The sequence below is a fragment of the Sus scrofa genome, chromosome 8 (assembly GCF_054392235.1).
Source record: "Sus scrofa isolate SSC_HxYL_T2T_F1_AM1 chromosome 8, Sscrofa_HxYL_maternal_Yorkshire_Landrace_v2.0, whole genome shotgun sequence".
Classification (NCBI taxonomy): domain Eukaryota; kingdom Metazoa; phylum Chordata; class Mammalia; order Artiodactyla; family Suidae; genus Sus; species Sus scrofa.
This window is the reverse complement of record NC_139390.1, coordinates 125416573-125440888: the sequence shown is the minus strand read 5'-3', so window position 1 is coordinate 125440888 and position 24316 is coordinate 125416573. Positions and strand designations below refer to the sequence as shown.

The following is a 24316-nucleotide window of genomic DNA, read 5'->3' as shown; positions in this document are numbered from 1 at the left end:
CATTTAAATAAAAATAAATAGAAAATTGTATCTTAATTCCTTTCTAAGAAAATACATTAGTTTTATTTGAAACTTGTTACCTACTTTGAACAGTTTCAACTTTTATAAGCTGATCTTAATAAAATACTTCATAGCATTTTACCTACTGCATACCCTGTAGGAAGAGACCAGCGCATCTATGATTTAAGCAGAATCATAGGTTTACCTACAGCCATTTAGTTCAACACTCTTTGAAGGATAAAATATTTCCTTCCTCTAAGTTCTTAACACATCCTCAGGGCTTTTGTTTTGTTCTGTTTCCTGTTAAAACATACAAACGAACAAACTAAATAATTTATTCAGCCCTGAAACACCCAAGTGAATTGAAAACTCAAGGTTTAATTCTCCTCTCTTTTCCTTTTTTTTCTGGTCTACCAAATAGCAAAGAGGAAAATGAGGCCAGATTCACAGGCTTCCAAAACATTATGAGATGGCTGTTTTTATTGTTTCAGAATTTTGCTGGAAGATAATTGACTTTTTCTTTGATGCTTTTGTTTCTCTTGCTATGTCTTCACATTGCTTGCTTCTGATAATACCTTACTAATTACACACCAGCTTACTATTAAAGTAATAGCTTACTATTAAAGTAAGCTGGTGTGTAATTTTCATAATGCAATTTTTCTAGTTAAATATGAAACTGTAGAAAAATAGCAAACCATCACTAATTGGGAAGTGTGTGTGTGTGTGTGTGTGTTATCATTGGGATAGCAGTTTACATTCATCATTTTGTAGTTATACATAATTAACATATATCTTCTGATAGCTAATATGTACTTATAAAATTCAAACTCCAAAACATTGATGTGAAACCTATAAAATCCTGATGGAAATTTCCATACTAAAGATTTTTATTTTTTATTTTTTATAATGATTTTTATTTTTTGCATTATAGCTGGTTTACAGTGTTCTGTCAATTTTCTACTGTACTGCAAGGTGACCCAGTCACACATACATATATACGTTCTTTTTTTTTTTCATTTACGATGATTTTTATTTTTTCCATAGTAACTGGTTTACAGTGTTCTGTCAGTTTTCTACTTTTTTTCTCACATTATCATGTTCCATCATAAGTGACTAGATATAGTTCCCAGTGCTATACAGCAGGATCTCATTGCTTATCCATTCTAAAGACAATAGTTTGCATCTATTAACCCCAAATTCCCAGTCCATCCCATTCCCTTTCCCTCCCCCTTGGCAACCCAAGTCTGTTCTCCATGTCCATGATTTTCTTTTCTGTGGAAATGTTCATTTGTGCCATATATTAGATTCCTACTCAGCCATAAAAAAGAACAAAATAATGCCATACTAAAGATTTTTATAAAAGCACTGCCGGTATTTTCCTATTGCAGTTACTTGTGAAAAATTTCACATAGAAATCTAACATAACCCTTCTAGGAATTTCATGGTCATTTCAACTTCAAAAGGAAGCAAACTAGGCATGGCATTAGAAAACACAAAAAAGTTTTATAGATGAATTTACGTATTATTTATTGCTTGGTTATTTAGTGTTAAAGTACATTGAAAAGGAATTGTTACAATGTAATGTTTTTGTTTTGCCTTTAGGAAATTGATGTGCCTTTCTAAGTAAAAGTTACTCCACTAGTAAGGGGAGGTACTAATGCTAGTGAGAATATTAATTTATATTTGTTTTAAGATAAGGAATAGAAAAGAGGAGACTCTACATTGCTCAAACCAGTGATGGTTTCTCATGTGCAAAATCACACTAAAATCACACTGCTCTGCTTTGAGGTAATTACTTTTAGGAATAGATGGTGGTTGACTTTTTCTTATGGGGTTCCAGATATGATAAAAATTATCCTGTTATGTTTATAGATACTTATTTCAAAGAACTTCCAACTCTTCTCCACTGTGCAGCGAAATTTGGCTTAAAGAACTTGGCTATTCATTTGCTTCAATGTTCAGGAGCAAACTGGGCATCTAAGATAAAAAACTTGGAGGGTTCAGATCCAGCACATATTGCTGAAAGGCACGGTCATGAAGAACTCAAGAAAATCTTTGAGGAGTTTTCCGTAAGTTTTTTTTTCTTCCATTTTATCTCTAAAACTTTTTTGTAAAATTAGTGTGTGTGGGGAGGGTTTGTATGTGTGTGTGCGCGCTTGTGTGTATATCATAGTCTTTTGAAAATGATACTACTCTCCATCTAGTTTGTAGTACATGTTTGTCCTGAGTCATTCATTATCTTAATCATTTTGCATGATTAGTCAATTTGTTTTTAATGTTGCCATAAACCAGCTCTGACTCCAATTCCACCCCTAAATAGCCCTTTTGGTAACTTGTCTGGTCTTTTGGCTTCTAAATAGTCTGTTCAGTAATGGAAGGGAGATGGTACAAAGGAAATGAACACTTATTACCTTTTGTCTCTTGCTCACACATCTAAGTAAGACGCTCTCAGGCACATGAAATGAGGCAAATATTTATTAGGTTAAAGGAATACATTTTGATCATCATTCAAAAGGTCTACCCAATAAAAAACTAACTCATGTTGCTTAAAATCATTTCTAGTATGTGATTCTTTTTCTATGTCTGTTAAATCCCCTACCTCATTGTGTAGGTTGAAGCCCCAAATTTCAAAACACCCTTTCAAGGATATTGGTTTTGTGAGAATGCGACGAAGGGAAGGTTTTGAAGGAGGATATACCACTTTGGTACATAAAACACGCTTTGTGTTTCTATAATCAACTTTAGAAAAGCAATTATTTTCTGTTTGTAACAAATATATGCCCATTTAGCTCAAGAAAGTGAATTATACTTCTGACAGCTCTTAGGAATATATAATAGGCAATTATTATGCTGGTGAATATATAAGAACTTGTCCTTAGATTCTCAAAATATAAATAATTTTATTGCCAATGAACAGTTAATAGAGAATATTGAAATGCTTCTCATCATGTATTACGACTATTAGATTAAGTTGATGTGATATTGGAGTTCTAAAACCATCGGTATTTCTGACCTTCAGAGAGCAAAATGACAACCAGTCTAACTCTTCTGATAGCTATTTGATGGCAAATAGCTATCAGAAGAGCATGGATACTATCCACTATCTGGAATTACAATAGGATATCTTTGGCTTATATTTAAAATACATACAGAAATTAAGTTTTGTAATAAGATGAATAAACTAATTATTTTTTATTCATGCCCTTCAAATAAGAATAAGCATAATTTCTCTTCCTGGAAAGGTTTTGGATAGTGACTGTTTTTTCTCTCTCACATCCTCTGAATATTTATACCTTTGCTCCTGCAATAATAGCACTGCTACAAGTTGATTGGTATCATTGTCTTTAGGTGACTATTTACTCTTTCATAGTGACTGCATTCTAATTTTTCAGAGTTATGCTTGACCATTATTCTGTGAAATGTGTTAAATTATTTTATGTATACTCTGTCTTTGTGAACTGTTACATTTTCCCCAGATGTCTGTAGTAGACTTTGCCATTTAGTAGGATAGTATAGATCAATTATTTTGCAAATGCTCTATTATCATTAAGGAAGTAACTATAGCTATTTCACAGGACAGAAGCTTTATAAGGGTACTTTGTAGCTATGGATAATTTTAGGTACAGTAATTTTGCAAACTACCAAAGTTTTTTTGGTAAATGTGAGGTTAAGGAAATAGGAACATGACTATTAGGTTGTGACACACATGGAAAGGGATGTTTTCTATTGATTTCTTCTTCTAATTATTCTTCTAGGGATAAGGTTTATTTAAAGTAAATCTAATAGTTTTATCTGCTAGGTTAAAGTATGTCAGATAAACACATGTTGAGATTTTATACTATAAATTATAGTAGCTAGGTCTTTTTAAGGGCATATCTAAACTTTTTTTTTTTTTTTTTTTGGTCTTTTTGCCATTTTCTTGGGCTGCTCCTGTGGCATATGGAGGTTCCCAGTCTAGGGGTCTAATCGGAGCTGTAGCCACCGGCCTACACCAGAGCCACAGCAACTCGGGGTCCGAGCCACGTATGCGGCCTACACCATAGCTCACAGCAATGCCGGATCCTTAACCCACTGAGCAAGGCCAGGGATCGAACCCACAACCTCATGGTTCCCAGTCGGATTCTTTAGCCACTGAGCCATGATGGGAACTCCCATATCTAAACTTAATAGGGAAAAAAATGTGCAGTCTACTTATGTTTTCAAAATACTTTAATATTTCTTTAATAATATTTACATAGCTTTAATGTTATAATCGTTTTCTGATAAATCTAGGATTTTGTCACATGTGCATTCAAATTTCCCATGAACTGTTTTTTGAGGAATTCTTGAAAGGAATAGAGATCTTTCAGTTTGAGGCTTATAATCCACCAATTGACCATACTTCTGTACTAGAGAAATATATATTTCTCTGTCAGATGCCCATTTATTACTTTATATCCTTTTATTCTACAGTGGATTATTCCATTTAATTTAGTATATATTAGTACATACTAATTCTGTTCAAACGGCAGCATAGCCTGCTTAGTTTACATAGTTTTTCTTTCTTATGCATCTAGAAGCTGATAATGGGCAGTGGCTCCCTTCCCCTCCCACTGTCAGGGACACAGGAGGTGCTCGGCTTGTATTTGCTCATTGGTGAACAGGAGGAGAGTATCAAATTTAAGGACTTGATGGATCTCCCTTATCAATAGTATCCTTAACTGGATACCATGTTTTAAAATAATTGTTGTTCATATTCTTTCTATATTCCGGATTTTTTTAAAGTTTAGGTTTAGAATATTCATAGAGAAATAACCCAACTGCTATCTTCAGCATTTATTTTTAATAGGCCAGCCAGCCTACAATGAATTTTAGAATTCTGGCCTTTGTTCAATATTGATGTTCTGTTAGAACTGAAGGAACTGGAACAAGTCATATAACTGCACTTGACTGCATGCATTACAAATTCATGTCTCAGTTATGCTTTTGGAGCTACTTAGCAGTCTCTTTCTAAAATCCCATTAAATGCACCACAATGGTGCATTGTAGAATTTTACTCTTCCCCAAGTCCTCAAACCCAGTTTTGATGCCCTAACTCTGTAGTTTAAAACATCCTGTTAAACTCCCTTAACTCCTTCGTCTTCTTTGTCAAATTTTTGTTTTTCTCCTAGTCATAGGGTCTTGGGATTGAGCCAGGGTGGATTTGATTCCTCACTTCATCAAATACCACATTTGCATCCTTGGGCATCTTCTTTTTTTTCCTCTCAGCTTCCGTTTATCTGTAAATAGGAAACATAATTCTTTTTAGGTGTTTTTAGGACTTGATGACATAAATGTGAATACAATAAATATGTAGTAAGTCCACAACGAATGATATTGCATTCACCTTATTTCTTTTGATTTATTGTTATTCATATCAATTTGAGACCTCACCATCAATCATACTCTGTTTTTCTCCTACGTCATTCATCTTTCCCATTATACTGACTCTTTCCTGAACAAACATGTTCAAACACATACACTCACATGCACACACTCCCAACAACTCTGCTTTCTCTTTGATCTCTTTTTCAGTTCCATAATTAACTGAAAGAATGCTTCTTCATTTCACTTATTGCTTTCCTCCTAGCATTCCAAGTTCGCATGCAGGCCACTACTGAAGCTGCTCTGTCAAAGCCATGAACAATGGATCCCATAGATCGGATCCATTGGATTCCTCTCAGAGGTCCTTTGGCTCAACCTTTGTCCTTGGTTTCCCGATCCTGCCCTCTTCCTTAATCCCCGCTGACCCTCTGTGATGTCCTTCTCTTACCCCATCAGCTGAAGTTCTTTCTACAGTCTTCTCTTAGGATTTACAAATCGGCTGTAGACCTTCCTCCTGACTTAAGGTTCCAGTTGTGGTTTACAAGCTGAATGTGTCCACATGGATATGTTACAGACCTCTAGAACTCAGCATACCCAAATAATCATCTTCTGTTATCCTGGCTAATGGCATAATTATCTGCAATAGTGACTTGGCCTAAATTTGAAAGTCATTTTCACCTCCTAATTAGAAAGCCGCAAATGCATACACTACTTCCCATTTTTTTCAGGGGAGGAAATATACTTATAGATCAAGTACTCTGCCCAGAGTCATGCAGCTAAAATATATCTGCCTTAACCCTGATCCCATCCTCATAGCATTCCTCTCTCTCACACAGTCCTGCTCCACACCATCAATTTAGTTACTGTATCTTAGCAGTTCTGCTTACACACCATTGATCACATGTGTTCCTTCTCTTTCATTCTCTCTGTGGCTCCCTTGGTTTGTACCTTCATTATCTCTTTTGACTGACTGTGCTCAAAAAGCCCCTGAAGAGGTCTTCTCAGTCTTTGTGGCATCAAACCGTCTCATATCAGGCTGTGTACTGAGGACCCACCAGAGTGTAGCCCAGCTTACTATTTTAGCCTCATCTTTAACTCCATACCTTGGCCTCCAAAGTCCATTTGTCCATCCTTCATTTTGTTATTTCAAGATATTCCCTTTATCTGAGAGCCCCTTCCTCCTAAATGAAATATCCTGATCTCTCAATCATGCCCAAATCTCAGTTTAAACTTCACCTACAACAGGAAACTTTCATAGAAGGAAGCAGTAGGTGTGTACCTTCACTGTATACATGTAATCTCCATCAGAAATCTTGGCCTAATCTAGGAATATTATGTGCTAGAGACTCAGAGCATGTGCTCTGGAATCACGTACCTGGGTCTAAATAATGGCTCTGCTCTTTCCAGCCATGTACTCTGAATAAATCACTTAATTTCTCTGTGCTTCAGTTTTCTCATCTGTAAATGGGGATAAACACCTTTTTTGGTACCAATATGATGATAAGTAAATACAAATACATGTAAAACGTATGTGAGAATGCCCAACAAATAGTAAGCACTCAGTAAAATTTACCTGTAATTGTGTTATTCTTCTGCTAATTAGTTTCTGAGGACCCATTATTCTGTGGGGCTTTTTCTACTTCAAAGTAAGTACTAGTGAATGGTTATTTATTTTTATTTATGTGTGTGTTTTTCATGTCTGTCTCTCCAATAGATTATGAATGCCATGAGGGAAAGGACAGTTTCATCCCTTTTGCCACAGTATCCTTAGTATCTAACACAGTTTTACATAAACACTATGGGTTCACTACTTAAGTGTTGAATGAATTAATCAATCAGTGTTGATTATATTAAGTTTTCAGTTCCTGGAGGCAAGTCTTATGCTCTGTTTATTCCATATTCCCCATAGCATCTAGCAAAATGTCTTCCAGGTTGTAGATAATAAATGCTTATTGAATAATAGTAGTAAACACTCTTATCCTAAGGAAATTTTTTTTAAAATGCTATTTGGATAAGTTTATCCAAGATCAGAAATAAATATTATTTCCTCATAGTTCTTTTTTTTTGTTTTTTGTTTTTTGTCTTTTTAAGACCACACCCATGGCACATGGAGGATCCCAGGCTAGGGGTCCAATTGGAGCTGTAGCTGCTGGCCTATGCCACAGCCACAGCAACGCTGGATCCAAGCCTCATATGTGACCTACACCACAGCTCACAGCAACACAGGATCCTTAACCCCCTGAGTGAGGCCAGGGATCAAACCTGTGTCCTCATGGATGCTCGTCAGGTTTGCTAACCGCTGAGCCATGACGGGAACTCCAATTTTCTTGCACTTCTTTAAGAGAAGTGACTATGAGAAAATAAAATTCAGATAGAAGAAACATGAAGCAAACAAACAAAATTATTGTAGCTTCCAGGAACTTAGCATTAGTGAAAGAGACATTTAAAGCTGTTCATTATCACAGTGCAAGTGGTTTTGATCTTGGCAAATATTCCAATGTTTTAGCGTCAATACCCACACTTAATCTTCTTGAGTCTCTCTTCAAATCCTCCACAAAAAACTTCTATCCTTTAAGAGCTAGACTCAGGCCAACGCAATACATTAAAACATTATCCATCACATTTACCGTCATTTATCTAAATATTCAGAAGTATTTTGTGATTTTATTTTATACTGTTCTTACTAAAATTTATGTTCTTAGAAATGGAATATTGCATTTGTAAAATAGCCATCCTAGCAACAGTAGGCATTTACATGGCAGAGACCGCTTGATAAATTATGTGCGTGTTATTTTATTGCAAATGACAAGGGAGGGAAAGAAATCATATACTTCTCTTGTAGATATCAGAGAAGTAAGCAGTTTCATTTTATATTTGTTATTGTCCATTTAATAAAATACGTGGTGAATGAATAGTTGCTAAAGATGAGGATATTATTCATTGCATTTATTGACGAGCAGCATAATTATTATAAATAATTTAAATGAATGCTTTTGAATAATGGAGCTATAATTACCACAGATTTAGGAAAAGTCTTAAAGAACATTCACATGGGTCTTCCCTGGTGGCTTTCAATATCTTTTCTTTCTTGGAGTTTAATGAGAGCTAATTTCAGTTAAGGTGATATAAAATGATAATGCAATAGTCAGTTTAAGTTAGGAAAAAAAAACACTCAAGGACTATTCATATACTTTACCCATCTTGCTTTTCTCAAGGTGCTTGCCCCAATTTCCCCCCCAACCCCTCAAAACTATACTTCCATGGGTATTGTTCTGACCCTTGTTACTGCTGTTTACTTCTGTGAGGAAGCAGAGTAAAAGATGAGCATCTGGGAAAACATTTTTAGGGTTATATTCTGTGTATATATCATGTAAGAGAAAATATACAGATACTCTTAGCACTTCTAGGGACTTGATGAAAATATGAATCATTTATTATGTAGCAACATAGAGAAAAAGGCAGCAGCTGTGACATCTGTGAAGAGTTCTTACCAAGAATTACAAATGGGGTTTTTGCTTGACTTTGTTAAACCAAACTAACATCATTTCAGGGAAACACTGTTTTAAGCAGTGGCATATACTGGGCTTAGGGGCCAGGAGAAATGTCTTTCCTGAGGAAATGTGTAAGGGAATACTTAATTAAAAATCAAGTATTTTCTCAGAGTAATACAGTAGGCAGAAATATCACAGACAGCTGCTTTACCCATTTCTTCCATTCTGTAAACGCCTGTTTCTTTCTCTCACTTGCCCCTCTAATCTCCCTCTTTCTTTTATTTTTTTCTTTCTTTTTTTTTTTTCTCCTATGTACTTTTCATCTGATTTTGGAGCTCACTGGCCATATTTTCTGCAAGGGCTAAAAATCAAAACGATGAGAATTTTCGTTCTTGTGTACTTTCATTTTTTAAAATCGGAGGCACCTACACAATGTTAATAATGAGTAAACTTTGATATGTATCTCAAGCAGCTCATCGACTAAGTGGATTTTTCCCTTTTGAATCAGTTTCCACATTGAATCAATATCAAGTAAGTATTAGATAAAATCGCCCTTCTCTTTGTGATGATGCTCCTCTAGTCTCAAACATCAAAGCAGCAAACTGTGTGATTAAATAAATATTATTGCTAAGTGCTCTTAAGTGGCATAGTTGGTCTTTCCTTTCTTTAAATCAGTCATGGATTCCTTCTTAGAAGTAAACAGCATTCTTGTAAGAAGCGTATTACATCCAAAGTAGGGTAGTAAATTTTTATCAGGAAAAATCCCCTCTAGTGCTAAAGTCTGAGACTCTAAGAGATCTTGCATGTAGTGATTGCTCTTTCCTCCAGGAGGGAAATTCATCCACTTCCTGCTTCTGTAGGATCAGCACTCACAGCCAATCCTGAGGCTTCCCCCAGTGCTGTGACCCTGGTACACCAAAATCTGTTATTTTGCACCTGATAAACATCTTTTGGGATTGTTCAAACCCTCTTACACTTTTCAGTTAGGGCCATGTGTGCTTTTTGGCACAGATGTTGGAGTTTTCATTGATTCCTCCCTGGTGATCATTTTGAGCACGTGAAGGCAAACAATTCAAGTAGCAACCTCTTAGGATTATCTCCAAAAGGATTCAGCTCATATTTTGTTTTTACGAAAAGCGAGGCTATCAAGTTTACAAGGAGTATGTGATAAGAAATAAAGGAGTTGAGTGTAATTTATCCTATGATAGTTGTTTGAATATATATGTATCCTCAATTTTTGGAAAGTATTCTTTATATTCACCACAAGCCCCTCAGTACAGTTTAAGTCTCTTCCCCACTGCCCTAATCTCATACTTTATGGAAAACAGCTGGGATGGCAAATTCAGCCATAGCAAATGCATATTTTGGTAGAATTTATAATATCTCTGCTCTGGTCTTCATTGATCCAAGTACTATAGCTACTTAGAATGCAGCCGTGATCTACGAAAACAAGCAAAATATTTTTTTGACTACCTACTGGCTTGGTACATAGGGATTTTAATGCTTATTAAGTTAAAATCCATTGAATCCCCACAGGTAAAAGGTAGTTCATGAATGTAATACAGAGAAGCCAGTGTATAGGTGCTTACAGTTCTTCTCAGAAATAAATAATATATCATTAAGATTTTTCCAAGGTTGAAACAGTATCTCATTCCAAATAGATAATTCATTATCTTTGACATATTTGCTTCAGGTGCTGGTGCTCCCCAGTACCCTAACAAAGGTGACACTCCTGCATTTGGTGACCAAGCGGTTTTCCAAGTCCTGTGGAGCCCTATGTTTTTATAACCCTTGGACTTCTGATTTCTCAGAAACCTCCCAAATCTGAGTTATTTTGTTTTTCTCCGACTCCTTTCAAGCCAATTAGCTTGTGGAGAACAGAATAGTCTAGCGCTGTCACTTACAGGCCTGCTGGTCAAAGGGAAATGCAATTTCAGTGAGTACACAATTAATCACAAATGTTAATTAGAGCAATCAGTATTGACAATGTGGCTTTAGAGAGTGGACATCATGAAATAAACACAATGGCATTATGTTTCCAGAATAAAAGCATGCGAAGCCAAATTAATTAAAATTTTATTGGAAAAATATGACTCTTGGAAATTCTCTATTAATTGGCTTGAATTTCAGTCACTGATGCTTGAGAATAGACAAGGGTATTTAATAGAATTCAGTGTGGACTGGCTGTAGACTTCTCCACTGATATCACTGCAACATTTCTTTTTAAAATTTGTGTAATGGTCTCTCCAGGGTCAGATTACATATGAGGTAAGTGCAGAACTATATATATATGTACATATATATATGTATGTGTATATATATATATATATATGTACATATATATATGTGTATATATATATATATATGTACATATATATATGTGTGTATATATATATAAATACTTTAAGGAGCATTCATAAAATATCATAGCTCCACACCAAGAAATATGATTTCTTCTTCATCACTCCTTATGTAGCAATACCTTCCTAGTGATATATACGGATGTGAGAAATTAAAGATTATGTCTGACTTATTTTTTGCCTCCAAAAATGTAGCATAAATGGAATATAGATGGTACCAGTTGAAGGCTAAATTTTTGGACTTGTTTTTTAAGGAAATTAATCAGCTCTCCCTTGAGCCAGAAAATCAATAGCCTCTCCAATTTTAGTTTGGCAAGTCTATTTATTGATTGATTCCACAAATGCTTATTGAGTACCTATTGGGTACCAGGTGTTGTTCTAAACACTGAGATTTTAAAATGCACTAAAACTCTTTGTCATTATGGAACTCAAACTCTAATGGGAAAAAAAGACGGGAAGCAAAAAAAAATTAAGATATATAATATATCAGAGGGACATTAATTTTAAGGCAAAAAGGAAATAGGAAAAATCATTTGTATATATACACACACATATATAAATATATTAAGGAATATTCAAGAGAGCAAGTTGGCTAATGTTACTGAAGTAGAGTGAATGGGAGAAAGAGGATAGTAACAGATGAGATCAGAAAGGTAACAGAAAGGTAGGGCCTTATAGGCAGTGGTGAGGGTTTGGGAGAAAGAGAGCCACCAGACAGTTCTGAAGAGAGACATGTTCTGATTTAACTCTCTGGGCTACTGTTTTGACAACAGCCTGTAGAGGGCAAGGGCAGGAAGGATGAGACCTCACTGGAGACTATTCTAGTATTGCAGGGAATAGCTGATGAAGTGGTAATAGCATAGACTAGGATGACAATGACAGAGATGTTGAGAAGTGGTCAGATTTGAAATATGCTGGTGTTTTACAGGAAAGCCAACTGATCCACTGAGTCTTTGGCAGTGGGATACAAAAGAAATTAAGTAGTTACTAGTATCTCCAAAGATTTTGGTAGAAGGAAGGAATTACTATGGTATTGAGAATGAGGAAGAGTGTATGAAAAACTGGTTGGGTAAGGAAGACTAGTAGTTTGGTTTGGGGCATAATAAATGTAAGATACAGAATATTCCAAAGTTTATAAGTTAAGATGATAGGAGATCCCAGCAGAAATGAATGGCCTTTGAGGTGCGAAGAGACAGGAAATCTATTGACCTGAAAGTCTGGTGGGAAAATTATTTGATAGAGGAGATAGTGCTCAACTGTGTCAAGTGCTACTGACAGGTCAACCATGATAAGGAAAGAGAACAGCCTTTGGACTTAGAAATGAACCTGTCAAGAGCAGTTTGCATGAAATGCATTGATGGGGATGTTGCATCAGAGGTGGTAGAAGTGAGAAAGCCTTGACATGATTACAGGGTCAGTTAAGGAAGGGAGGAGTAGAATCAGGGAATAATGAGTGTAGGGCAATTCTTTAGGGTGGAAAGGTAAGCAGAGAAAAGGTATTGTAGCTAGTAAGGAACATGGGGTCAGTAGAGGTGTTTGTTTTTCATTATATTGAAGGTTGAAACAATTACATGCTTGTAAGTTAATGAGAATGATCAATAGAAAGAGAAAAATTAATCATTCCGAAAAAGAGGAAAAGCACTGGCCAGACACTCTCATATTTGTTAAACAGGACGAGAAAGATGGCAATGTGAATAACAGGTGTGAATGTATATTTGTATATGTATGTTTACATATTTCTCCTTGAAAATAAACCATAGTAAAATCTTTTCAATACTGAAATGATGGAACAGAGATTTACTGAGAGAAGAAAGAGATTAAGATACAGTTTTCTAATGAAGCAAGATCCCTGGAATATTTTGCTCTAAATTAGTTTGTCCCAAATATGTCTTATTAGCTGTTTGTGGAGACAAGAGTGAAGCATGGTTCTGTATCAGATGCTCATTTCCTGACAAGTGGTTAGGAGTCCTTGCTGAAAATCTAGGGGAGGAGACACACTCCAGCCTCCAAGTCGTCTGAGTATCTTGGAGAAAAAGTGAACTGCAAGGGAAAATAGAGTGTTTTCATCTGTCAGATCTTAACATCCGCTCGCATTGACAAATCTTACACCCAAATCCTTGACTTGAGCCTACGGCTGAGACTGAAGCCTAAGCAAGCACCTTTCTCTCTTTATTAGTGTTTAATGTGCTTTTCTTGGGACTGCCGAGTCCACTTATTCAAATCTGGCTCTCACTAAAACATCAGTAAGCCAATTAATCCATTTCCTTAATGAGAACTCTCTATTACAAGAATGGGTAACTGCATAGATTTATATTGAATCCATCAATCTTGCATTTGGTGGGGAGAATGCCAATTATCCGAGCAATCTGGTTCATTACTGCAGTATTGGACCGCGTTGCTGAACTAGCCTGCAGCTCCATTACAGTAGCACTGTGGGGGCGGCAGGCTTGGGACGGATTATTTGTTGAAGACCTGTTATGTAATAGGTTGGGCTGGAAGCTTTGTGCACATTCCCTCAGTCCACGTTCTCCACTTGTCTCTGAGGAACTGCTGCTTATTTTACATTTGGGGAAAGTGAGACTCAGAAGTTGAAGAATTAGTAACTGTGGAGCCAGAATTTTCATCAAGTGACCTCCAGCAGAAGATGTCTAGCCATAAAAATGATAACCCGCTAACTTAAGGGTCTTACTGAATGAAATTTGTAATGATTAGAATAATTCTTTCCAATTTTAGAATAGCTTTAGGAGTGGAAGAAAAAGGAAATAGATTTTGTATCAACACAGAGGGAGGCAGAGTGATCTAAATTTAATAATAAATAGTGACTGACCCAGGTTCTCACCTCCCATCTTCTTAGATGTTCTTTCCTTGACCATCCAACCTTATGTCCAGATCATGCTCCTAAATAGAATGTCAGCCTCATCGTTATATTACTGTCATCATAATCATTCCCAAATATTTACTGAGCACTTATTCTGTTGCTAATATGATAGGATTGTTAGGGAAGGAGAAAAGAGAAAACTCTGTAATTGTATTTCTCTCTGAAATCTACTTCATCAAGTATCAGGTTGTAAGGTTCAAAATGTGTATATGAAAAATCTTTGGACTTTGCAAAGCTTTAGTGATATTTTTAGAGTTATTATCATTTTTAAACTTCCTCATGAACGTATTTTAATATTTCAGTCACTTTGTGGGTGAATTATTTTAATGCTTAGTGTTTCTAACTAAAAAATATGTATATGTCACATGAATTTGCCATATTATGAATTTTTCTTTCCTAAGATATGACTCCTGAAGCAAATATAGAAAATAATATTCATCCCATTTTTTCTTAAATACATTAAACTGTAACATCCCTTCAGACATAATAAAATGAGCATGTTTATTATGTTTATTTTAGTCTGTCTTTTTACTTAAGTCAATAGAGGTCTTCAATTTCCAGAGAAATTCACGTGGCAATAATTTGAGTAATAGTGATCGGCATTTAGCAACAATTAGCTACTGTTGGAAGCCCTTCCTGTCGCTTAAATTCTAGTTGATTATGGAGAGATAGTAAATGAATAAACAAATGAGATAGTTTCAGAAATTGATAAATACTGTGAATATTTTAAAGACTAAAATTCTAATGAACTCTATTTATAAAAAAGAATGGAAATTTATCACACCATGCTTAATATCACATGTGTTATAAATATAAATCTCTTCTTTTTGGTTCTTGTTTTATTAAAATGTAGTCAGTTCACAGTGTTGCATTAGTTTCAGGTATACAGCAAAGTGATTCAGATATACGTATCTAAATAACTTATTTTTTAAAGATTCTTTTCAAAATATTGAGTATAATTTACAAAATATTGAGTATGGTTCCCCGTGCCATACAGTAGATCCTTGTTAGTTTTCTGTTTGTATAATAATGTAAATATGTTAATCCTAAACTTCTAAGGAAACCTCTATTTAATGTTAGGTTTTATGACACTTCATCACAAAATCACTCATTAATATAACTAATATATTAATAAATTCATGCCTAGAATCTATTTCTTTTATCACACTATATATTTGATGAGAGTATCTCAGAGTTTATAATTACATATTAATGTATGTGGGTATTTACTTAATATCCCTCCCACCAAAGTATAAATTCCACAAATGTGGATGTTTGGTCACCACTGTATCTGCCATGCCCAGATACAGTGACTGCCTCAGAGTAGAAGCTCTCTCCCTCACACACACACACCCACCCCATATGTACCCATATGTGCATTGTGCATATATGTTGCATAAAAGAATGAATTCTTTATAAAATATTAAATATGTACTATATGTTGGACATTGTTATATTTATAGGAATATAAGAGAGACTAATCACTCCTCTTGGGAATGCACATTTAAATAGGGAGATAGACAATAAATAAAGGAACAAATATTCTTTATCTCCTTCTTCAAAATTCTACCATAAATTTTACTTCCCATATTCAGTCTCTAGGAAGCAGTTAAGTACTTTAGAAAAAAAGAGCAGGTTACTGTAAAAATCAGAAATAATAAAATTAGCAAAAAGTTATACAGAACTTTCTTTGAACTGGTAGTAATTTTTACTTCTTTATGTTAACAGCTCTGTTTTATTATCCCCACTCACTGCTTAGGGAATGAAGCACAGAGTGGTTAAGTGACTGCCTAGAGTCACACAGCTGGTAGGAGGTAGAGCCGGGATTTGAATCTAGGCAGTGTAGATCTAGCTTTTCTGCTATACAAAGCACTAGACTACATTACAATACTTAGGAAAGACCCACCTAACCTGTTTTCTCTAACAACTTATCCTACTATAAATCTGACAGATGATCTTTCTGCATAAAATTACTGCGTATCATGCAGCATTCAGTTCCGATAGGTCCAGATTCAGTTTCATGTGTGTTCTATGCAGATGGACTGAAGTGCCTCTAGAGAAAAAGAAGACACCAAATTCTGGTGAAGTTAAATTAGCATAGGGCTGTTACATGCTTAACTTTCTACCACTATCCTTTACTCTTTTCTTGAACTATTTTATCACTAGTTTTATTAACTTTCAAGAGTATTGTGATGGTTAATTTTATGTTACCTGGATCTTGGTGTGCCTAGATACTTGGTCAAACAGCAAATGGGTGTTTTTAGGTGCGATTAGCATTTGAATCGAGAGACTGAATAAAGTAGGTTGCTCTCCCTAAAGTGTGTGTGTGTGGGGGGGGGAGCCTTATCCAATCACTTGAAGGCCTGAATAGAACAAAAAGACTTTCCTTTTAATGGAAACATCAGATTGAAACACCAGTTCTTTTGGGGCCACAAGCCTACTGGCCTTCAAAGTGGAACTACACCTCCAGCTCCACCATTGACTTCCTGGCTTTCCATCTTGCTGACTCACCTACAAGTCTTGGAGTTGCCAGCCTCCATAATTGTGTGAGCCAGTTCCTTATAATAAATATCTTCCTTTGTATAGGTACATCCTTTTGATTCTGTTCTCTGGAGAACCCTGACTAAAACAAGTATTAATTTTAACTCTGTGATTTTTTTTTTTTCTGAATCCCTTAATGGTACAAATTAAGATGAGGAAATAATCTGAGTGCTAGATTAATCCTATCATGTTACCATGTGCAGTTGGGGCTGTAATCAGATGTTGAGTTCTTCACATGGTAGGAGAGGGCTAGAGTTCTAGAGATAAAGTCAGAGATACATAGAGTCCAGAAAAGCAGAAAAAGGAGAAGGTAAGCCACAGGTGAAACAATACAAATTCATGGCAATTCAGAAGTAGCTAACTTCATCTTCTTAATCCATCTGTCCATAAACATTTAGGTTGTTTCCATGTTTTGGCTATTGTGAATAGTACTGCAGTAAACATGCAGGTGCATGTGTCTTTTTCAAGGAAAGGTTTGTCTGGATATGTGCCCAAGAGTGGGATTGCTGGGCCATATGGTAGTTCTATTATGGTTTTCTAAGGTACCTCCATACTGTTTTCCATAGCGGTTGTACTAAATTACATTCCCACCAACAGTGCAGGAGGGTTCCCTTTTCTCCATACCCTCTCCAGCATTTGTTATTTGTGGACTTATTAATGAAGTTAAGTCACAAAGAGAAAGACAAATACCATATGATATCACTTATATCTGGAATCTAATATAGGGCACAAATGAACCTTTCCAAAGAAAAGAAAATCATGAACTTGGAAAAGAGACTTGTGGTTGCCACGGGGGAGGGAGTGGGATAGACTGGGAATTTGGGGTTAATAGATGCAAACTATTGCCTTTGGAATGGATAAGCAATGAGATCCTGCTGGGTATCACTGGGAATTATATCTAGTCACATATGATGGAGCATGATAATGTAAGAAAAAAGAATGTATATATGTATGTGTAACTGGGTCACCGTACAGTGCAGTAGAAAATTGTCAGAACACTGTAAACCAGCTATAATGGAAAAGATAAAAATCATTATTTTAAAAAAAAGAGTAGCTAACTAAAATTGTTCTAGGAAAATATCATGGAAAACGGTTAAAATGTTCTCTTAAAAGAAAATGTAGTTTGTTTAAGATCTTTGTAGAGATTTTCAAGTACCTCCTAGGAGGTGTTTGGGAAAGTGGGTGAACCTATTTTAATGCCTAAAGAGTTTTACTGCCCATCAGTAGAGAGATAAAGAATGGGCTTGTCCAAAATGCTAGTGGAACTTTTCTTAAGAAAGACTAGCAAAGATTTTCCGTTAATCACCCTCTAACCTCAGCAGACATAAAATTCAACTTTTTCTCCACATTCTCTCTGATTTCCTTAACCCTTTGGTAAATAGATTAAATAGAATTGAAACAATGGCCATAATGTGTATGTTTTTGTTAAGTGTGTGAATTTTCTATGTATGTCTTATTAAAACTGGGGCACATTAAAATTCTTAAGAGTTTATTTGATCAAAAATCGGTTCCAATTAGGCAGTACCAAAGCAGAAGCAGTTAGGAACACTCCACTGATAGGACGTGGAGGAAATGCTTCTACAGAGAAAGGCAAGGAAATTATTAAGTGGGTATAGCTTAAAGATGAGTTGGCAGAGTGTGACTGGTTGTCCTTAGGTTTAGATTTCATACCCTTGAAGTTAGGATTTGCTTTGCCAAAAGTAAGGCTACAGTGGCATTAGAGACACCTCAGTATTATGACCTTCTTTAATTAATTTCACAGTCTGTATGTGTTCATAAAATTTCTCTCAGGTCCTGTGACAATGAAGTCAAAATTTGGACTTTTCTGCAGGGACATTTTTTATGGATTCAGATTAGTTGCTTTGTTGAAATTCAATTTCCTAACTACTTATATATTAAATGTTCTAATAAATTTTACTATGTCAGAAAGTGGAGGAGGTCCCGTGGTGGCGCAGTGGTTAACGAATCCGACTAGGACCCATGAGGTTGTGGGTTCGGTCCCTGCCCTTGCTCAGTGGGTTAACCATCCGGCGTTGCCGTGAGCTGTGGTGTAGGTTGCAGACACGGCTCGGATCCCGCATTGCTGTGGCTCTGGCGTAGGTTGGCGGCTACAGCTCCGATTGGACCCCTAGCCTGGGAACCTCCATATGCCGCGGGAGTGGCCCAAGAAATAGCAAAAAAGAAAAAAAAGAAGAAAGAAAGTGGAAGGCTCACATTTTGCAAAATACAGTGACCACCACCATCATTGCCATAAAGCACAGCTTGAACAGCTTTGAATGTAAAACTGAAGATGAAATTACAGCTGATGTTGTAATACTTGTCACCCACTAAATGGTAATTTCTTCTTTTAATGAGCTATCTCTCCTCCATATCAGTGACATTTTTATATTCTTGAAAGAAGAATTAAGGTGAAGCCAGCCATTCTTCCAGGAAATACATCCATGTACCAGAGGAATTAAAGCATAAAGGTGTTGTTTTTTTTTTCAAATAGAATTAAGCCCATCCCTCAAATATAGATAAGAAGCAAAATAATAGACTTAGTGGGTGGGTAAAAATTACATGATAAGACTATGAAACTATGAGATTAGAATAATCATTAAAATAGATCTGGTAAAAGTGTTTCTATAGGGCTATCTGATAGTATTTATTGTCTTTTTCCTGTGATTTTTAAATGGCCTATGATGCCATAAATCATCTGTAAAATATACACTGAAAAATATTCTTGCTTCCACAATTTATGCTGTGAATTATACTGTAAACTCTCCTCCCATTCAAATGCAAGTGTGAGTTCTAGCCATACTGATGCTATGAATAATTGCCAAGTGGCTATCATGAAATTCATCAAAAACAATGGTCCATGGTGGAGATAGGGATATAGAAAGTGAAATTATTTGGAGAAACTAGTGGAAACAAGATTTAGAGTTTTATTCATGTTGGTAGCATAGTCAGTGATCAGAGAAGAGTCAGGTAAGGAAAAATAAAGAGTTAAGCATGAGAGCACCTACTGGGAATAATTTATTTTCCAAAGAAAACAAGTCAGTTGAAGAAAAACATATTAAAAAAGGTGCAAGATTTTATGGGGCTATAGCATCAGCACCTCTGACTTAATAAAAAGGGTTGTTAAATCTGTACCTTAATAAGAAATGTGTGTGTTTCCCAAGGCAACAGTTCTCACTGCTGTGTTGCAGTCTCTCCACAAGTATATCATCAAATTTTGAGCCCCATGTATTTTAAAAACTGATTTAGCATATATGGTATTATACTGATAACTTTCAAAGAGAATATTGAGCCAAGTAATACAATGCAGTATAGAGACAGAAACAGCCTACTGCAAAAGTAAGAGTAAAGGAAGTAACATTGAGAGCCTACCAATGGAAGGTCAGATATTTATTGAAACAGTGACAGTTCTTCCTTGCCTGTTTCATGAAGAGCTGGTCAGAGCAGGAAACAGCTCCCCTCAGACTTTATGACAGTGCTGAAAGGTTACCAAATGGATAGTTGCATGACTGGACACTTTTATAAACTCTATGGGACACTGTCATTTTGCAGTCAGGATCCTCCTGTAATTACTGCTGGCTTATTTAGAGTGGTTGGGGTCTTTTTTATACATTCCAGTTTGTGGCCAAAAAAGCTGGTGTCTGAAAATGTGTCTCACTGCAACTACATAAATATTGTGAATCCTGCCTTAGGGCCTGGATACCACCAGCAAGCTGCCCAGTGTAAATGTGAAGCCAAAAGACAAAGTCAGAGCCATGGGCACAACATTGGGATCTTTTTTTTTTTGCTAGGAAGAAGGCCAAGCATGCATTAACATTTACTGTGGTGGAGCTTCTAGAACAAATGACAGAACCTTCATTAGCAGCGTTAAGAGTCTGCCGAACATGGCTTTATAGTCAACAGAGTAGACTGTTGCCCTACAACTTGTTTAAAATGGCTCTTCTAATATCTCTCTACCCAGTAGTAACTACATGAGTAAGACAGAGTTGTGTATGTGATTATAGCTGAAAGGCTATAATAGGAAACAGAAGGTGAAGAGGAGTAAGGAGGAAATGATTCGATACTGGCACCCTTTGAAGGATAAACTCTTGATGTCTTTGATGAGCAGGAAAGAAAGTTGCGAGCAGTGGGAACCTCCATCACGAGTCTCCCAAGTGAATCCTAGAAACCAGGGTCACTCCTTTGTTTTAGGTTTATGAAGAGATTTTTAAATGTCATTTCTGTCAAAGCAAAACAGTCAAAGTTTAGGAAGCCTTCCTGGCTGATGTAGACATTGGGCTTATGCCCATGGCTTAAAACAATGGGACAAAATCTAAGACAAACTCACCTGCAAACTCTAGAACAATTTACCAATAAGTTAAAGATTCTGTGTGTAGCCTAAGAGGCACTACTGTGACTGCACTGATGTTATAATGCCACTTTAAAGTAACTTTGCTGGGGGAACCTCTTCCAGATTTCACACATATTCACCAATACCACAGTTCTTCATCATCCCCTCAATTTATGAGCATGTTTACCTAACCTTTTCACAATCAGGACCATGGCTAACTCCCTCACCTTCTTTGGGAGCTTGCTAAAATATCATCTCACTGAAGGTTGCTTTGACCACTCTGCTGAAAACTGCCAACCCCAAAACCCTTTCACCTGAAATTCCAATACTACTTTATTCTGCTCAACTTGCCCCCTTTCTGTAGAACTTACCACCTTCTGAAATACTACATAGCAGTATTTATTATCTACCCCCATCATCTTTCTTCCTCCACCAAGAATATAAGCATGATGAAGACAGGAATCTTTGCTTTGTTTGGCTTTTTAAAATTATTGCATTAAAAAAATCTTTCTAGGAGTTCCTGCTGTGGTGCAGTGTGTTAAGGATCCAGTGTTGTCTCTGCAGCTGTCAGGTCACTGCAGAGGTGGGAGGTTCAATCTGTGACCAAGCACAATGGGTTAAGGATTTGGCACTACCACAGCTATGGCATAGGTCTCAGCTATGGCTCGGATTCTATCCCTGGCCCAGGAGCTTCGATGTGCCACAGTTGTGTAAAAAAAAAAAAAACTTTCTAAAGTTGTAAAAAGAAATTATCTAAATTAGCATAGTAAAATTGAACACCCACGCTGAAATTCTAAAAGCAAAGAAATGAAAAAGTTATAAGAAAAGTTCTTAAGGAGTCAATCAGGAAAACAGCTGTGTCAGAAAATTGCTTTGTGGATGTAAATTGAAATGTAAATCTTTTGTGAGCTGTTAATTTTCTGAAAAATACATTTGGCTCATTAGTGGGGCACTGGGACTACTGATTAGCTGAGTAGAGAGAAATATACCATCAATGCCTTAACCCAAAGCCCATAATCTACTTTTTGAGAAGGTATCTGCGTTAATTTTTTAAATGCTTTAGCAAGATAAAGGAGTGGGAGGAGGGGCAAGAGAAAAGGGTTATTCCTCAAATTCAACACATTTTTTATTCAATTTATCATCAAATGCTGTTGAAAATTTCTCGTATGTGTAACAATTGATAGACCCTCTCATAATTCCCTTAAGTAATTAGTTTATGGAGGACCTTAGAGAGCATATGAAACGTGGAACAAACCCTCTCACTACAGTCATATTAAGAGTTTAATTACCAGGAAAACACCCAGACAACACATGTATCAGCCATGATTAAGTGAATGGTAGATAGCTCTTTGGACACTTCTGTTCATAAAACCCATTCCCTGTATTGACTAATGACTAATGACACTATATTCCAAAGCTAGTCTATAAGACCTTTGCATGCAGACTGTGACAGTTCTCTCTGTTCATACTCCTATGTTTTGTAAAAATTATACATGGCATCTTATAGTCAGTCCCCAATATATATTATATTCAGTTAACACACATCTCTCCCTACCTCCATCCGGCACTAACCTGGTCTGTTTCTTTATCCTATGTTCCTGGAAATCAGGCCAAGCAGTAGGCACTGCTTACCTACCCCCTCTGGCTGAGATGTATTCTTTCCTGAAATACTATGGCATGGAATCTTAATCTTTTGCTGAAATCTCCATTTCTTTCATTATTTTGAATTGATGTACTGTGTGTATGTGTGTGGCTTGACAAAAGCCACTTTCCTTCCCAAACTGGTCCTACAAAAGCCTCTGTCCCTACTCAGAATTTCAACACCTGCCGTCTCTTAAATTTTACAGTATTCCTTTGTGATATAAGGCATTGTGATTCAGGGCCTATAGCAAGAAAACCTTATAGTAATCTCAAAAACTACTTCTGACTATCTCTAATAAGATAGCCTAAAGTGTAATAATTATTTCTTACAATATGTACAATGGTTACCAAAGGAGAAAGGGGAAGGGGAGGAATGGATTGGGGGGTTGGGATTGGCATATGCACACTATCGTATACAGAATGGATGGTCAGCGGGAACCTGCAGTATAGCACAGGGAACTCTATTCAATATTCTGTGATAAACTGTATGGGAAAAGAATCTGAAAAAGAATAGATTTGTGCATACTTATAACAAAATCGCTTTGTTGTACAGCAGAAATTATCACAACATTGTAAATCAATTATACCTCATAAAGCTTTTTTAAAAAAGAAAACAAAAATAAAAATGACAAATATGTGCCATTTTCCTTACTAGTTATAGTAGAGTAATTAACACTAAATATATTAACAGACCATCCCCAGTGTGTTATGGCATAATGGAGTATATAATATATATCACTTGTTCAACATAGGCTGGCACACTTTGGGCAGGGGGATCTGCTCCACGCAGTGACTCAGAAACTTAGGCTAATGAGTGCTACACCACCTCATACCAGTAGCACCTGGAAACATGGCTTCTGAAGCTATGATAGCAGGGGAATCGAGAGATGGAGGGTCAGAGACCTGGGCTTTTAACCTCTGTCCAGAAGTGACTGACATCACTTCCTGTCACAATTCATTAGCCTAAACCAGTTACATGGCCCCAACCCAACTACAGGGGATTCTGAGAAATGTAGTTGAACACATGGAATATTTGGTGACATGTTTTGCACATTTTTCCCATCAACTATGGGTACAAACTTTGGATGAAGCAAACTTCAAACTTAACATTTTTTTTGTACATCATAACTCAATGAATTTTATCACATTTATAGTTTTACAATGATCATCACAACTCAATTTTATAGCATTTCCATCCCAAACCCCCAGCCCATTCCTCCCACCCCTCAACGTGTCTCCTTTGGAAACCATTAAGTTTTTCAAAGTCTGTGAGTCATTATCTGTTCTGCAAAGTTCATTGTGTCCTTTTTGTAAGATTCCACATATAAGTGATAACATATGATGTTGGTGCCTCACTGTCTGACTAACTTGACTTAGCATGATAATTTCTAGGTCCAACCAAATGACATTATTTCATTCCTCTGTTGCTAGACATTTAGGTTGCTTCCATGTCTTGGCTGTTGTATATAGAGCTGCAGTGAACATTGGAATACATGTATCTTTTTGGGTCATGGTTTTCTCTGTACAGAAACCCAGGAGTGGGATTGCTGGATCATATGGCAATTCTATGTTTAGTTTTTTGAGGAATCTCCATACTGTTTTCCATAGTGGTTACACCAATTTACATTCCAACCAGCAGTGTAGTAGGGTTCCCTTTCTCCACACCCTCTCCAACATTTATTGTTTGTAGACTCTTTTTTTTTTTTTTTTTTTTTTGATGATGTCCATTCTGACT

The 24316-nt window shown here is 36.3% G+C and overlaps 1 protein-coding gene across 7 annotated transcripts in view; it reads left to right on the top strand.

Moving 5' to 3' along the window:
• Window positions 1-24316, top strand: part of BANK1 (B cell scaffold protein with ankyrin repeats 1) — a 546413-nt gene that overhangs the window by 371662 nt on the left and 150435 nt on the right. For 6 of the 7 annotated variants that reach the window (XR_014813316.1, XR_014813317.1, XM_084973318.1 and 3 more), the window contains one exon: window positions 1873-2069. Coding sequence is in view for 4 of the 7 variants with exons in the window: in XM_084973318.1 (XP_084829444.1) it covers window positions 1873-2069 (197 nt within the window). In the remaining 3 variants the exon portion in view is untranslated. Of the gene's footprint in view, window positions 1-1872; window positions 3933-24316 lie in introns of all 7 variants that reach the window. The other variant, XR_014813318.1, reaches the window with a different exon arrangement.